The sequence below is a fragment of the Dufourea novaeangliae genome, unplaced genomic scaffold (assembly GCF_001272555.1).
Source record: "Dufourea novaeangliae isolate 0120121106 unplaced genomic scaffold, ASM127255v1 scaffold248, whole genome shotgun sequence".
NCBI classification, from domain to species: Eukaryota; Metazoa; Arthropoda; class Insecta; order Hymenoptera; family Halictidae; genus Dufourea; species Dufourea novaeangliae.
In genome coordinates, this window is record NW_015374156.1 from 1,763,455 (window position 1) to 1,779,573 (window position 16,119).

General features: G+C 33.3%; 3 protein-coding genes across 3 annotated transcripts; 1 reads left to right on the forward strand and 2 right to left on the reverse strand.

Annotated features, from left to right (window-relative positions):
* Positions 1 to 2,003: 2,003 nt before the first annotated feature.
* Positions 2,004 to 7,138, reverse strand: LOC107191887 (exportin-5). Its single transcript, XM_015581028.1, has 10 exons — positions 7,061 to 7,138; positions 5,518 to 6,218; positions 5,118 to 5,435; positions 3,985 to 5,031; positions 3,725 to 3,928; positions 3,382 to 3,636; positions 3,148 to 3,271; positions 2,732 to 3,068; positions 2,279 to 2,648; positions 2,004 to 2,183 (listed from the first exon to the last, which is right to left on the reverse strand). Exons 2-10 carry the CDS (start codon positions 6,202 to 6,204, stop codon positions 2,022 to 2,024), a joined length of 3,504 nt encoding a protein of 1,167 aa, XP_015436514.1. The 5' UTR covers positions 6,205 to 6,218; positions 7,061 to 7,138; the 3' UTR covers positions 2,004 to 2,021.
* Positions 7,139 to 7,536: 398 nt separating this feature from the next.
* On the forward strand, positions 7,537 to 9,048 carry LOC107191908 (nucleoporin Nup37). Its single transcript, XM_015581053.1, has 4 exons — positions 7,537 to 7,755; positions 8,048 to 8,245; positions 8,346 to 8,710; positions 8,796 to 9,048. Exons 1-4 carry the CDS (start codon positions 7,606 to 7,608, stop codon positions 9,046 to 9,048), a joined length of 966 nt encoding a protein of 321 aa, XP_015436539.1. The 5' UTR covers positions 7,537 to 7,605.
* A 346-nt stretch (positions 9,049 to 9,394) lies between these two features.
* Positions 9,395 to 15,184, reverse strand: LOC107191888 (gem-associated protein 5-like). The gene is made up of 16 exons (XM_015581029.1): positions 14,957 to 15,184; positions 14,317 to 14,634; positions 13,877 to 14,235; positions 13,454 to 13,777; positions 13,121 to 13,376; positions 12,824 to 13,052; positions 12,530 to 12,614; positions 12,090 to 12,459; positions 11,665 to 11,983; positions 11,345 to 11,587; positions 11,115 to 11,262; positions 10,773 to 11,030; positions 10,500 to 10,710; positions 10,217 to 10,423; positions 9,696 to 10,131; positions 9,395 to 9,624 (listed from the first exon to the last, which is right to left on the reverse strand). The coding sequence occupies exons 2-16, from the start codon at positions 14,623 to 14,625 to the stop codon at positions 9,395 to 9,397; spliced, it is 3,984 nt and encodes a 1,327-aa protein (XP_015436515.1). The 5' UTR covers positions 14,626 to 14,634; positions 14,957 to 15,184.
* Positions 15,185 to 16,119: the final 935 nt, after the last annotated feature.

The window sequence follows — 16,119 nt, forward strand, 5'->3', positions numbered from 1 at the left end:
TGTAAGATTGTTTCAAGATTTACACCAGTGATTACCGATTCAGCAATAAAATCACATTTCATGAATGATTAATTTTTCCATATTTTGTTTACCTGACGTTTATGTTTTAAAATTTAAACATTGGTAAGGAGATATACTAAATGACATTAAAAGACAAATGAGAAACTGTTAAATATCTTTTTGCATTTTACTGCAATCGTATTCCAAAAACTATCTGTAAGGGTATACACACCCTTTCAATGTTTCACTTTATATGCGCATACATACCGTATAAAAAATACAAAATGTGTATTTAATCGTATTCGTACTTACTTACTCCAGATCGAGTTAATAAGTTGTATGATTTTTATGAATGTGTTTTGAAGGAAAATTTTTAGTGCCTAACTCTGTAGTCAATTCAACTATTTATAAAATTTGTAGCTGACAAAAACTGGAATTCTGTCACAAGAGTTCTAGTATATCTTATGGCAAAATATATTTATTTATCAATTTTATTTCAAAATGAAACCACTTTTAATATGATAGGCAGATTGACCACATTTAACAAGGACATACATCAAGTACTAATGCTTCGAACTTTTCGAAATGCATCGACATCTGTAAACGTTGTCACAGAATTTTTAAATCTCTGTATACCCATCATTGTATGTTTCCTTTAAGTAACACAGTCTCTATCGCATAATGCTCCGTATCGTTTATGTTTTACGGATTAAATTCCACGTGCGATGATTGTCATATGTCAAATAGCTGATCATTAATATGAATTATCTTTTGTAAAGTCCAGTCAGTGTTTGATGCATAATGACAATCGTACTACAAAATACTAATCCAAGTTTTGTGCGATAGTTACAGTGCCGAAGTTCTCACAATAACAGAATTAATTAAACGTAAGAAGTAATAAAAAACAAAAAAAATATATGAAAATATTACATTTTCAATCGATAGTTAACATTAAAAAATGTATACATGTTAGAGAAAGTGGAATGCTACATTTTCACCAACTGTTAAGTGTTGAATAAAACTTGCATTTAATCATCGTAATATGTACGAAACAGAAGATGTCATTTTACATTAAATAATTCCACATATAAAAAATGTTCACTTTGTATTTTTTTTTTAAATAGTAAAAGTTGACTAAAAAAGTTAAATAATAAAAACTCAATAAAACTTTTAGAACACAAATGTTGATTCGAGATATTATATTATAACAGCGCTTTTAAAAAGTGCCAAGAAATGTACACATTTTACTTGTTCGAGAACAATTATAAATGATTTGCATACAAATTTTTATACCAAATTGTAGAAATCGTTTTATATAAATCAACAATATCTGTATTGTATATTGTAGCGAAATGTTGTTTACAAAACTGTTCTACATATCGCGTGATCGTTCGAAATCATGCTGCTGTTCTACATTGTTATATGAGATTTTATGTAAAATGGAAAAAAAATAGGAAATAAATGCGTGCGACTTAATATACAATTGCTCAATTATTTAGACTTTTTTTTTTCAATTTCTTGTGTCAGAAATGTTGCATGTTGTTCTTTAGCGACGAACGTCTTCCTTATATTACAAGTGCGTATCTCTGCGCACCACACGCAATATCATACATACACACACACGCGCTCGCGCACCCTAGATATTCATTGAACAAAATTTCTTCTGTATACGACAAAATCCCGGACCAAAAATAAGATAGCTCTCATAAATAGCACTAGATTTTTTTTACAAACTATTCACAGTTGACGTTGAATGCGTGCGTAAGCGTAATCTTTTCAATTTTATTTTTTATCTTTGATACATACGTTAAGTAGTTTACTTATGTATCATCGTACTTATTCAGACTGTATGCACACGTTCAACCTCACGAATAATTAAAAAAAAAAAAGAGACGAACATCTGCTCGAAGGAAACTATGGAATCTTCTTATTTTCGATACAGGATTTTCATATTTATAGTTGAATGTTCTTCTTTCTGTAGAAAATTGTTTTCACGATGCCTTATCTAGATGTAGTTTCTGCTACGTGGGTCCTGCAAACAACGAAGCGATACCACTGTCAGTCGAATTCTTCGAGATCTCGTCAACGCGTGTTTGCTGCGATTTTCCAAAAACTTCTATCCGCGGTAAATTATCTATCTTAACTTCTTTACGGAATAACTGACCAACGCTTCGACCAATGAGCTGTAACCGAATATATATATTATGCAATGCGTAGTTAAACAGTGACACTTATTTGCCCTATTTATTTATTGTAAAATTAGGACAGAAAATATTACCTGATTTGTGATTTTCTTGAACAAATCCTTCTTTCCTTTCTCAACCTTGTTTCCTTTAGTACTAACAACAGCCATTTTTTCGTCGAAACGTTGCAGGTCGGTAGGATTAATGCCCGGAATTTTTTGCATTACTTCAATAATATTGGGGAACTTAGGTCGGAGACATTCGTAAACTTGTGTACCCAATGTGACCAGAGATCCTTGATTGGCCTCGTGTTGTCCGTGAAGCTGTAAGCCTTGGAGGATAGCTACCATAATATGAGCGGCCATAGCAGGTGTCAGGCTACCATCAGCTGCTAATGCTCGTACAACTGGCCCAGTCAGCGTTGTAGCTTTCAAACTGGCATTTGAATCATTCCAAGTCAAAGCCCTGAATGCGAAAGGGATTGTTGAGTTGTAATCCGATTTATTCTTATATTTAAAGAAAAAATTGCTACTAAAAGTATTCATTACCCTAACACGCATAAGACGACACTGTGACACGTAGATGGATGTCGAAGAACAAAGGTACCCAATTCGCTGACCACTTCTGCAACTATGCTATTACCACGTGATGAAGGAGGATCTATAGCCATACCTCCCATGTCTTGTTCCATTGTATCGGGGGGAGTTGCATCACTAGCAGCACCTCCAACAAGGGCCACTTTGAGTACGTCTACAAAGTCCCTTGTCAAATTTCGGTTCAACATGTCAGCTATAACCTCCTGCGTGTCAGTGTTCTCTTCGTCCAAACCACCAGATTCGTAAAGATGAGCAATATATTGCCACTTGGCACTTAATCTTTGGCACACTGTGAAAATACCATCAAATGTGTAAATAAATGTTACCAAAGGGGAGAACAGAAAATAAAAGACGATAAAATATCTTACTGTGCGTAGAAATATGAGCCAGCACGGGTACAAGTACGCTTCCGTAAAATGCAGGAGGACAGGAATATATGAATGGTTTCATGAAAACACGTATAATAGGTCGTAATCTGTAGTCCGGAATCATCTGAAATTAATAAATAAAATTTCTGGTAAGACATAAACACAGCCTAAGCTTTAAGCTTTAGAATATGAATACACATTTTTGAAATAATAAAAACGACAATAAAAAATTACCTCCATGTTAGAAAAAACTGAGTTGATAAGTGCTGGTGCCAAACCAGGTAACTGATAAAAGTCTCTTCCAATCATATGGCATCCACTACCTAACATATGATAACACTGATCATTAATATTACTGAGAAATGATTGCATTCGAATCAAAGCAGTACTCGAAGATTGATCAGGTTCAGAAGCATTATCACTCGTTACATTTAAACCCAACAAATTTGCTTTTTCTGATTCCAGTAATTCGTAAGCATTTTTGTATTCCTGAGAAGAGAAATGGGATTCGTTACATTCTATTGTATTTAATTACAACAAATGATTGACTGGAAAAACTTATCGATGGCTTCCTTACCTCTGGTAAAGCTGTCAGTGCTGCAGGTGTGAAGAGAGCGTTCATTGCCCTGAGCAATGCGAAAAGTGTAGGTAAAATTGGAATTACATGTGGTGTAGCAGGATTCCGATATACCGGATTTCCGCTTTCGCTAAGCGCTGCAACAAAACTGCCTCTCGCAGCACGATCCGGATCATCCGGAATGGAACACCGAATCCTATGAATCTCATCAGTTCTAATGGACCTTTAAATGCTTCGGATCCAAGAGCAATAAATTTTGCTGATCCTTCTCCAATTACTTCAGCAACAAATCTAGTTTGTCTTTCATAATCACAGAAGTGATTCGATATCAGTAACAATGCTTCGTACAGGGTGATAGCCTCCATCTTGGACAAAGAACTTGGCTCTCTTGCTAAACCACGAACCATTGAATGTATCTGATCGAACACTGGGAGGAGCAGCAATGGATACTTCAAACTAATCTTGACCATCAGACTAGCCGCATGACGTCTTACATTCTTTGCTGCTCTAGATCGAGTACCCTTCGTCTCACCAGGTGCTTCAAATACCAGAGCAGCAAAGATCTTTTCCAGTACTCTTGGCAGGATGGCTACTCCTGGCATAGCCATCGAACCAGTTGACATAGACAGGAAGACAAAAAGAGCGCTAATGCAAGAAAGTAAAGCTGACAGTAACCAAGGGTCTTGGGGAGAATAACCGAGGCATAATTCCAACAGTTGCAAACCAGTTTGCACGCTTGGTCGTTCGTTGATCAGTAGAATTTTCGATACAACAGAATCCAAAGTTTGTGCAAGAGCTTCCCATTCAAGATATTGCGGATCATTCTGATCACTTTTATATCGAAGGTCTGACATACCTTTTGTTATTTTCGCTGTTAACCATTGCTGTACATAAGTAAACGTTACTAATGGCGCTACCATCGTCGCATGCCGAAATCCTTCCAATAAGTCAGTTCTTAGTCTATGAAGAAATACGTTAAATTCTTCTTCCGAATCGTAATCCGCAAGACAGTACGTGCTCATTCCATTACTCTGTCTACCGTGCGGATAGGCAACTTTTATCAATTTTGGCGCTGTGCTTTCTACATATTTCGGTATGTAAGTTAACAATAGCGGATCTTGTTTTATCTGTTCGTGTTTAAACAACATTATCCAAATTGCGTTTGCCAAATGTATCAGTGTCAAGCTTGAAGACATAGTGAAAGTCAATACTGTGTCTAAAAATATGTTGAAATGCGTTGGCCTAATACTGGAACCATCGTCTTTGCCCCAAAGTGTACACAGTTGTGTCGCCATACCAGTTAATACCTGAATTTGATTAAAATGAAATGTAAATTACATAAACGTTGAACAATTTCAGGTAATATTTTTTACTTGACAAAAATAAACTTTACCTGTGTAAGCTTCTTTAAAAACAAATAATGGTTGTTAGAAGAGTTAATAAACTCATTTGACCCAGTAATAGGCGATGCTGCAGTTGCTGCTGCATAAATATATCTTAGAGCATCTTCAGAAAACAGAATCATTAATTGTTTCCTGTCTTCAGCTTTCCCTTTACGATTTACAATTTGCAACAAACATTCACCCGCCGAACACTGAAATATTGGATCTCCTAGTAGAAGACATAATATTTGCAGTAATCTACCATCTTCTGCCATTACATGATTAATTGAAATCCATTCCACAAATCCAGTTAATGTTGACAATACTACCTATCGAGTAAAAATAATTAAATTTAGTGTTATATATGAAATTTATAAATTATATTACTTAAAAGTTTTGGGCTAAATATACCTGAACAACTTTACTATGTGCTGCCGCCTCGGAAGTGCATCCTAAACTACTTTTCTTTTGAAACTCTGAAATGTGTTGTTCCATCAATCTTAAAAAAAAGCTAAAAATCTCTGCCATATTTGTGTTAAGTGCTTGATATATGTCCTTTCTCCTTTGATTGGATTCTAATGTTTGTAGAAGGGCAACATCTTCCACAAGCCTTAGAAACACAAGAAGAACTAATTCAGTCTGACTTTCGCCTCTTGTACAAGCTTGACTAAGTTCAGCTAGTAGTGTAGGCCATTGTTGTGGCCACTCTCGTTTTATCATTTCCACCACAACTCGAGACAATGCATCCTTAATATGAGCCTCCTCTTGTAACAATGGTTCTATACCTTCTTGGAGTAGCTTCATTGCATTTTCCTTTATAAATATCTTTTCCGATTGTGATATCTGAGTCCACCGATACTTAATACAATGCTCCATAAGCTGTAGTCCAAAATGACGAACCACCGAACTTCTATTTGGTGATTTTTGTGCCAGGTATAGTCCACATTGCGCACACAAAGGAGAAGATTCTTTAAATCTCTCACAAGCATTATATACTTCTAAACGTTGTTGTTGTGGTACATTTGGTGACATCATCACCTCAACCACTTGAGCAAGTTCTGCTGATATTTGGGCAACATCTCCTGCCCCGAACTCCATCCCTACCTAGTGCACTGTAATAATGGAATTTAAATTATTAAATCTTATAAATTTATATTTTTATTTCAATACTAAATGACTAATCAAATATAAATTTTAATTATTATATCCAGATGTACAGTCATAATTTTAGTCATTTCCCTTTAACTTATAATCGTTTGATTTACCATAATGGACAAAAAGATTACTGAAATTTGTGTATTGCCCTTATTTCTATGAATTAGACCAATCTATTAATTAATTAGACAAACACAGTGGCAAAAAGATAGATGTATTGTAGTTTATACAAATAATGACTAGCTTCATGTGACCCATGTTTCTATAAACTCACATGTAAAAAAACCATACAGTTGATGCTTGAATATTTGACCTCTAAAACATATGTGCAAGAGATACCAACTGGTTTATCTATTTCTACTTCAAATGATAAAACCCATTAAATTTCTTTCATCATTTGAAGCAACACATTCATCAATATTATACATACATCAGTGTTAAGTAGTTTTATTTTACGTTCAAAAACACGTGTATTTATAAACGACACACGTAAAGCCTGGTTGAATGATAGAAAAATCAAAAGGGTATAATAGTAAGATGAACTTTTCGAGTTCGCAAAATAATACTCCTTTGAAAATTCAAAATCGTAGTCAAACGTACGAAGGTGAAATACGTGTTTCGTGTGAAGTATCAATGCTTCATACTGCCTACACAGGCTTACGTGAATCGGTGAAAATTTGCGTTACACGCGGATAACGTGAAATCGTGTGATTAGAATGAAAGAAAAACACGAGGCGAAGCAGCTTGCGAAGTGTGCACAGCATGCCCTAGCCAGCATGCCTTGACAGAAGGTACCCACCTCGTAACGCGATCGTAGATCGAGGCGGATCGAAGATACCGTTTGGCAAGATCTCTGCCACTACAGCCTGTCAATTCATATCTGGTCGTTGCTCAGGGAGTTAAAAACTCGCGGCACGTGTGAGCGGCGATCTTATATTTAGCGAAACAAGTTCGTTTCCGAGAGATACGCGGCACGTTGAACGATTACATATACCACACGTAAAATACCTACTGCCCTCTGGATGATTTGAATTCGACCTAACCTCACCTCTCAATGTGTGCATATTTTTTATGTTTATATGAGATTACGATCGTAATTGTAGCGTAACGACACCCCAAGCAATTGCATTATGAATGAATTAGTAAATCAGAGAGGAAATTTTTAACTGTCATTTACCGTTCATATAAAATTCGCTGATATTTGTCTCAGTAAGACATCGATAGATTAATTTTTTTGTGAAACTTTGAAGGTTATGCCGGGAGATCTTCCGTAAATTTTATTAAAACAAGTTCATCATTTGCATCAACTTGCATTAAATTAAGTCCGATAATTACGAATACAGGATGGACGAGGCACTGACTGTACCGCCTACGTTTCAATTACATTTCTCTAAACAAATATATTGTGTCGAATTGTCACAGTATGAATGGTCTCGACATTTAATTTGTATTGCTCTTGCCGAAGAAATTGTTATCGGTACTATTAAATTTCAGGTAAAGATTTTATTGCGTATATGTTGAACATCTGTAACGAAGGATAACTTCACTCGGGGCTGAATACAATTTGAAAAAGTCGGAAATACGAAATTGAATATTGAAACGAATGAAAGTATCTTATTTTAATTAATGATACTAATGAATTTGATGTATAATTTAAAGACCACTTTTTATTTTACATTATAAAGTGATCTAACAATATATTTGTGTTATATTTCTATTTAAAAAAATTAAATATATCTTTAATTAGTGGAAAAGTCCAATTGTTAAGAATATACATTTGTTTTAGGAAGAGGATGAGACAGTAGAAGATATAGCTTATAATCCTTTAAGAACATTTCGTCATGACACCAGACCACATGCCATCGCGTGGAGTCCAGAAACCTCCTTGAGCGTAGTACCAAAAGTTTTAATGTTTTGCATTGCTGGGGCAGATTTTAGAATAAGATTGTATACCAGTAATATGACTGATGATACTGTATGTGAGGTAAAGTAATATAAATTTATTTCATGTATCTTTTCATAAGTAATGGTTTATTAATATTATTTCATTAATAATAATTATAATTTTTTCTTTTTAATACAAGATGGAAGGGCATAAAGATTATATAAATTCAATTTGTTATGAAACTGAGGGTGAAATATTGGCTTCTGCATCCGATGATCATACATGTAAACTTTGGGCTGTAAAGGAAGATGAAAAATGTATTTCCACATTTTATTTAACATCGCCTGGTATGACCATACGTTTTCACCCTGAAAAACCTGGCAAGTTTCTTGTGGGAGAAAAGAATGGGCAGATTCACATGTATGACGTGCGAAGTCAACAAGCAATTATGTCTCTAGATGCAGATATTGTTCCTTTAATGTCAATCGATTGGGGATCTAATCCATTTAAAATAGCTGGTATAGCTGCTGGAAAGTTACTTCTATGGGATATATCCAATCTGAGGTATTTCGAATAAAAATGGAAACTATAGAAAATCAGCTGATGAATACATTTTCTATATTAAATATATATTTTCTTTAATTTTCAGTTTACCACAGGAATCAGGTCCTCTTCACATTGAAGGTGGATTAATAGTAAAATTTTCTCCTGTTTACGATCATTTAGTTGCAACTATTGGTAGACCGGATAATTTATTGAAAATAAGAAATGTGAAGTCTGACCAAGAGATACTTTGTGGTCAAGTTAAATTAATAGGTGGAATAACATGGCATTACAGTGAGCCATACATTTGTGCTGCAAGTGATAGAGAAATTCGTTTTTGGAAAGTAAGTCTGAATTAAAAGAAAACAACAATCTCTTGTTATAAATTGTATTTCCTTACAAATAAAAAAAAACATATTTTATAATACTTACATTCTCATTTTTGTAAATAAAAATTGTATTTTTATAATTTTGTATAATATCTAAATCTATTACATAATTCTTAAATTATGTAAATATGTTGAGAAACAAGTGCCTTCATTTCTTATCTATATGGTCTAAATAAAATGTATAAAAGAAATTAATTAGAAAAAAATCAAGTATTGAGTATTACATCACTACTGACTGTAATTCATGGAATGAGAAACAACCTATCTCTATCGTAGTCAGTCTTTATAGAAAAATTAAGTACACTTAAGATTTTATTCACGAGGTAGCATTTGTCCATGCTTTCGAAACTATATCTAGGAATGTAGATTTAATTGTTTCATCCGTCAATTTGCCAGCTAACTCATTTGCCTTGCTGTAAACCATGACTGGATTAGGAACACAAACTAGATCATCCACAAGCTGTTTCTTTTCAACTTTTAATGCATTCAGTTTTTGTACAAGGGATTCTGCAGTCTGTTCATTTTCATTTTCTTCTTGTGTTTTACCTAATGAAACAATTAATTAAAATTAAAGTAAAATTTTTTTAAATCAATTAGATAATACTTATACAACTCACATAATGCAGATGCTACTTGACTCTCCACTTTGTTAATTTCATTTGTTATTAACCATTGCTTCACTGCTTGCTTATTCAGTGCATCGTCAATCAAGTTTTCTATTAAATTGATATAAACATGCATGTTGACATTAACGTATTCTTCATTTATGTTATTTACAAACCAATTCAAAAAAGCACTGCATAAGTATGCTCGTAAACTGACTGATACAGGATAGTCAGTTTTTGCATAAATGCTTTCTTCTTTAGTTGGATTTCTATTATCCAATTTCATAATGACTTCGATCAAAAAGTTAGGATGATATTCATGATTATTCCGATGCAAGGTTTCAAACTGACTAATGGTTCCTAATGCGGAAACAATGTGTTTTAATCGCTGTTGTTTTTCAGGCGAAATTACAGCCAATGCAATTTCATAGCTAACAGTTAGCCATAACTGAAATTGAAAATTGTTGAATATTATCGATTTCATCATTCATTATTGACTTCGATCGCACTATTTATTTCAAGTATATTCCTACCATTTCTTCATTATCCAATGTATTACAGATGCTGCTTTGGCGTAAATCATCGTAACAAGGATAGTAATCTTTACAAGTTATTTCAAAAACTTGTAACATTCCATCTTTTAGTTCTCCATTTAACCACAGCTGAACTGAGTCGGGTATTACATTTCTTTCAATAACTTGTCGGAGTTTTTCAACAACGATTATATGTACTTCTTGGTACTAAAATCGAATTATGTTTGAATAGTTATATTATCATATTTAAAACGAAATAGGAATACATGATATAAATATATACCTTAAGGTATGTGAACTTTGTGATTATATTTCTAACTAAATTGTACTCAGAGTTTTTGAAAGCTGCAATTATTGCTTCCTCAGCTAACGATTTACTGAGAATATCATCGTTACATAAAAGTGCAATTTCAGCTGCGGTAATTAAAGTGGTTGGATCTTTACGACGCGCAAGATATTTCACTGTATTAGAAAAGTCTCCCAACTTAGCGTAACTGAAAGTATGATTGTAAAATTATTTGTGACATGTACTATGTTTTTTAATATAATAACTTACATGTATGCTACATCTTCAAAAAGGCCAATATGTGCGCTGTACTTTGCCCAGTCTTGTAATACGTTCGTCAGAACAGGATCATCAGATTCAAGTCTACATCTTGCAAGAGCATAAGCTTCCTTATGTAAATTTGCATTCTGGAGTACTTCTATAGCTTTGTAAGTTTTATGTATACAAAGTAAATATGATACTGCTTTGTGAGCTTTACCGTCACTTATTAATTGATATGCATATAATTCACACATTTCTTTCCATGTTCTAAAACATATTGTAATTATTAAGTTGGTTTCACAATGACTCTAATTATATGTTACACAATGATTTAATAAGGTAAGTATGCACTTCATGGATAAACTGGCTGAAAGCGAAACAAGGGAGTCATTGAGTCGTTTCTCTTTCACAGCTTCATCTAAGTTTTCTTTAAGATTGTCACACCAAATGTCCATTTCAGTGGCTACATCGTGTCTTCCTTCCTCGATATGAGCATATTCTGTAGATGGACAAAAGATGATGATATTGGGCAGGTATATGATGCAATCTAACATATTTTTTCTTAATAATAAATAACTTACTATTATCGGCAAAAAAGGACATAAAGTTTTCTTTTGTTGAAAATAAAAACGGTGACATATGATACGATATATCTTCCTGATCTTCTTCAATATTTCCGTTCTCACGTTCTGTAGTTTTCACAATATTTACGAGAGAATTTAACAACTGGGTTGTATTATCCATTATTTTACTACTTTTCACGAAATATGTTTTCTCACGCTTTTTCTTTTTTACTTCTTCTTTCATCGGTACTGTCTTTAATTCTACAATTGAAAGTCCACTACTAATATTACGACATAACATAGTTTCAACAGTACAACTACAAATATTGTTTTCATACTTTGCAAGGGTTGAGAAACGTTCGAAACCGAACACTCCGACATGGTGTTTGTTAAATCTGTTACACTATTTTGAATCGAAGTATCAACAATTTTATTTGTTTTTATTTGTTTGTCTTTATTTTTCTTTGCTGATTTTGTATGCACTTTCTCTTGCGGTGCAACGGGATTATTGTCCGTTACTTTCCATATTCGGACAGTAAAATCTAACGAACCTGTTATGATATAATTAGGATCTAGTGGACTCCACATGCAACACAGTACTGGACCACTATGTTGTGTATAAGTGGCTATCAATTCTTGTGTCTCAACGTTCCACACCTAATTAATTAATCGTTTTTATATAAAAGAGGTACATTTATATATTTTGTATATTTAAGATATCAATTTTATACCTATAAATCTTGACGTATTTTCATGTTCTTACCTGTGCCGTACTATCATAACTACCAGATATCAACTGTCCACTAATGTATGGATTCCATGCCAAACAAACAATACTATGGACATGTCCAGTTAAGTTGGCCACGACCTCATGCACTTTATAAGAATCAAATGTTTTTTCATTATCATTTTCAGTTGAGTTTTCTAATTTTGTTAAATGGTCCATGAAATTGGATAAATCAAAGACTATTAGTTTACATGACTCAAAAGCAACGGCCAAATAATTTCTTAATGGAGAGTATGTTGAATCTGTCGCAGTACTCTCTGGATGCCATGCTAAGCAATACACCATGACAGAGGAAAATTTAGCGTATCCACACATTTTAAATTTGCGATTAAGAAATGAAATTGATCTGAAAAATAATTAACGGTATGGATTGAGAAATATTGAAAAATGTAATATTGTAGGATTTTAGAACATACCCATTCTCAAATCCTACTGCCAAGCAGGAAAAGTCTGGCTTCCAATTGAATCCTGTACATTCTTTTTTTATTACAGATGTAGGTTCTAATAAAAAGAATAATTTTAAATTACTCACAATATACAAAGGTGTGATATTAAAGTTTTGAGAATAGTTCTGTTTCCATCAAAGTGGACACAACTGTTTGCATTGTTGCCATTAAATATTCCCGAAACTTTATTGTCACACTTCACATACAATAGATTGCTAACATAATCAACAGCAAATGTTTCAAGTGAAACATGCAAGATGTTACCTTGGTTTGGTTTTACAGGATCATAGAATACAAGTTCTCCTTCTGCACAAGAGTATAACACATACTGCTTACTCTCTGGACATGGACCCCAAATAATAGTATATACTATCTTTCTATGATATTGTCTATACAAAGTAGGTGGTTTGTTACCATTTGTATCAAACACACCGATTCGACCTTCTTCAGTTGCGTATGCTAATAAGTTTTCTTTTTCAGGATGCCACGCGATCTAAGTGTAGACGTTATATTATTCGCTTTTACTGTTTCGTAAATAATGTCGAAAATATATTCTCTTACCGTACGAATTTTTCCCTTAATTTTTTGCCATAAAACAGTTATATCAAAAGTATTACAATGTGCTTCTGACAAATTCCACAACCGTAACATTGCATCTCCAACACCAAACGCAATGCGTGAAGTGTCTAATGGGCAAGCTGCAATACAATAAACATAGCCACTTTGTGTGTAAATATCACATACTATTTCAATATTATTTTCTTTCATTTCGCAACAAATAACTCTACGATCTTGTGCCAGAGTCCAAATTTTATATCTGTAATAAATTATAAACATATTCTTATGTATAATCATTTTATGTGTACAATTTACAGCTAGCTTTTCAATAGGGACCTTTTCTTTATCCTCCAATCTTCTATCAAATTTTCCTGTACACTTGGTCTATGTGCGATACAAAATAAACCTCTACTATGTTGTGCATGTATTAACTTGTAAGTAGGTTTGCCCTTTGTCATTGTCGATAAATGCCAAGATATTAATTCACCCCAAAAGGAACTTGTAAGCAATAGTTTAGGCTCTATCCAACGAATTGCAATCCAATTACCTACGGTCGAGTTCAATTTGCTTCTGTGCTGATGACAATCAAGAGGTCCCGAAGGCAATGAAATTGTCATTTCGTAACGTCCATCTCCACCAGCTCTCCAAATATAAATTAATCTGTACATACATATTTATAATTTTACATTGTAAATAACTTGGAAGAATTTTAATATTATTGTTAGATATGACTTGTAATTATGAAATTTATGAAATCACCTGTCTTTTCCACCAGAAGCTAAAAGTAAATCTCTATTGTGATTTCCATTTATAACATTCTGTTCTGAGGGGCACCAAGACAGACTGACAACTTCTGTATCATGTCCTCTTAGTTTATACATTATCGTTCCTTTCCCTTGAAAATTAAGTACATAGACTAAACCACTCTTAGAACCTACAGCCACAATATGTTGATCATGAGGACAAGAGGAAATACAAGTAGGTGTTACTTTTCCTAGCAAAATGGAAGATATAGTGTTAAAATGAACATTCCATGATAATATGCAACCATCAGAACTTGCTGAATATAATACAAAAGGATCCTTATATGACCAATCTACTCCTATGGCTTGTTGGTTCTAAACAAAAATATATATCATATATAAAATAATAATATAATTCTTTAAAGCATATACATATATGTGTGTGTATCTACTTACTGTTCCAAAAGAATAACTGTAAGCTATGGATAAGGTTTCTGAATCCCATACTTTTACTATGTTATCATCACCTGTAGAAGCCAATAAATTACTATTTACTTCCTCAAACTGAGGAGTAAAAGCAAGACAAGTTACCCTATCTTTGTGAGCATGTTTAATGATAGAATATTGTAATGCTTTTTCATTTTCATTAGATTTAACAACAACAATTGTTTTTCTAGCACCCCATGCAACGGTACCATTAAAGGAATAAGCAAGAATGTTGCTTAAGTACCAATTTGGTGAGGGAGGTAAAGTAGTCTCATTCATTTTTCACTGCTGAAATTCAAGTAAAAGCTACTTTAAAGTATGACATAAACAAGTACGCATAATTGTATATAATATACATATACAGTGCTGGACAAAAGTATTGGCACAGCATGATTACTATGATACAAATGTTTGTAACTACTAAACAAATTGATTTAAACAAAAAATGGTTCAACATATCCATATGTTATCTACTCTAGTTTGTTATAGAATAAGAAACAATAATATAAATAAAGCGATACACACAACAATAATAAAAATATATTTATTGAGCATTTTATACGAGGACAGAAGTATTGGCATACATTAGAAAATTTTTATTTACACATACCTGTTTACGAATATATTGTTCTTCACTTATTGAAACAAGCGAAATATGTCCCGGTAGTAATTTGTGATCTATGCGATCAATAAAGTTCAATAAAGTTAGAAATTTCAGTCAATTAACCTTTTCGCTACGGCAAACACGGCAGACTTTGAGACATACCGTACCGACCGCGCGTGCGTGACGTATGGTCCAATGTTTGCCGCGATATACGCTACGAATGACGAAAATTTTCGTCAATGTGCATTTTGTAGAATTAATATGCAAATCGTCAAAACACTGAATCCTACAACGTTAAACTCATATCATTTATTTATTGATGAGCACCTAAGTATTTAGATTTTAGAGCGCCTATAGGCGCTAACCGTTTGTATCGAACAATCTGAAGAAAGTGAAAGTAAGCGCCTATCAGCGCCTATCCTATAAGCGCCAACAATATTCAAAGGGTAACAATCGAAGAGGTAAAATAGAATAACAATGGCTAGAACAGTAAGTAAAAGAAACAACAACTGAAGAAAGAAAAATAATATTAAATTTGCACAATGTTTAAATCATACAGTGAAATTGCAGAAATCATGAAGAGAAGTCGTGTTGATTTAATGAGTTTGGAAATCTATGGAAGCATCAAGACTTGGAGAACTTGTATTTATTGATGGCATCATGAACAAGTATCAATATTTAAATATATTAAAAGAAAATCTAGTAAAACGTATACAATACTGAATACTGCGTACGTTTACATACGTTAAACACACCGCGACTCACCGCCACGAAATCTGGATATGACAGGATATGAATCCAATTGAGCATGTTTGTTATAACATAACAAATAAAGATGAGCTTAAAAAGATTTACCTGCAAGAATGGAATAATATTGAGACTGAATTTACCAAAAACAGTCCGATCAATGCCGAGAAGGCTTGAGAAGACTGAAAGGAGTTTTTAAAAGGAAAGAACTAGCAATCAAATATTAATACTTAAGTTTTAATTACTTATAGACATTATTATTCAACTGTGCAAATTCTTTTGTCCTCGTATAAAATGCTCAATGACTATAATTTTTATTATTATTTATTATATGTCTATAGTGATGTAAGGTTCACCGGTTTTTCTTTGTCCTAAAAAAACATTGTTCGTTAACTTTAAATGTTTATTCCTGTAGTATTTAA

What these genes read in the sequence shown, in the direction of transcription:
- LOC107191887 (XM_015581028.1), bottom strand. Translation starts at nt 6,204, where the DNA reads ATGGAGTTCGGGGCAGGAGATGTTGCCCAAATATCAGCAGAACTTGCT. An exon ending in CACTGACAGCTTTACCAGAG is followed by an intron (nt 3,637 to 3,724) that starts GTAAGGAAGCCA and finishes TTCTCTTCTCAG; the next exon opens with GAATACAAAAATGCTTACGA. An exon ending in GGCTCATATTTCTACGCACA is followed by an intron (nt 3,069 to 3,147) that starts GTAAGATATTTT and finishes GTATTTTCACAG; the next exon opens with TGTGCCAAAGATTAAGTGCC.
- LOC107191908 (XM_015581053.1), top strand. Translation starts at nt 7,606, where the DNA reads ATGGACGAGGCACTGACTGTACCGCCTACGTTTCAATTACATTTCTCT. An exon ending in CTGATGATACTGTATGTGAG is followed by an intron (nt 8,246 to 8,345) that starts GTAAAGTAATAT and finishes TTTTAATACAAG; the next exon opens with ATGGAAGGGCATAAAGATTA. An exon ending in TGGGATATATCCAATCTGAG is followed by an intron (nt 8,711 to 8,795) that starts GTATTTCGAATA and finishes TTTAATTTTCAG; the next exon opens with TTTACCACAGGAATCAGGTC.
- LOC107191888 (XM_015581029.1), bottom strand. Translation starts at nt 14,625, where the DNA reads ATGAATGAGACTACTTTACCTCCCTCACCAAATTGGTACTTAAGCAAC. An exon ending in TCCTGTAAAACCAAACCAAG is followed by an intron (nt 12,615 to 12,823) that starts GTAACATCTTGC and finishes TCTTTTTATTAG; the next exon opens with AACCTACATCTGTAATAAAA. An exon ending in TCAAGTAGCATCTGCATTAT is followed by an intron (nt 9,625 to 9,695) that starts GTGAGTTGTATA and finishes TTGTTTCATTAG; the next exon opens with GTAAAACACAAGAAGAAAAT.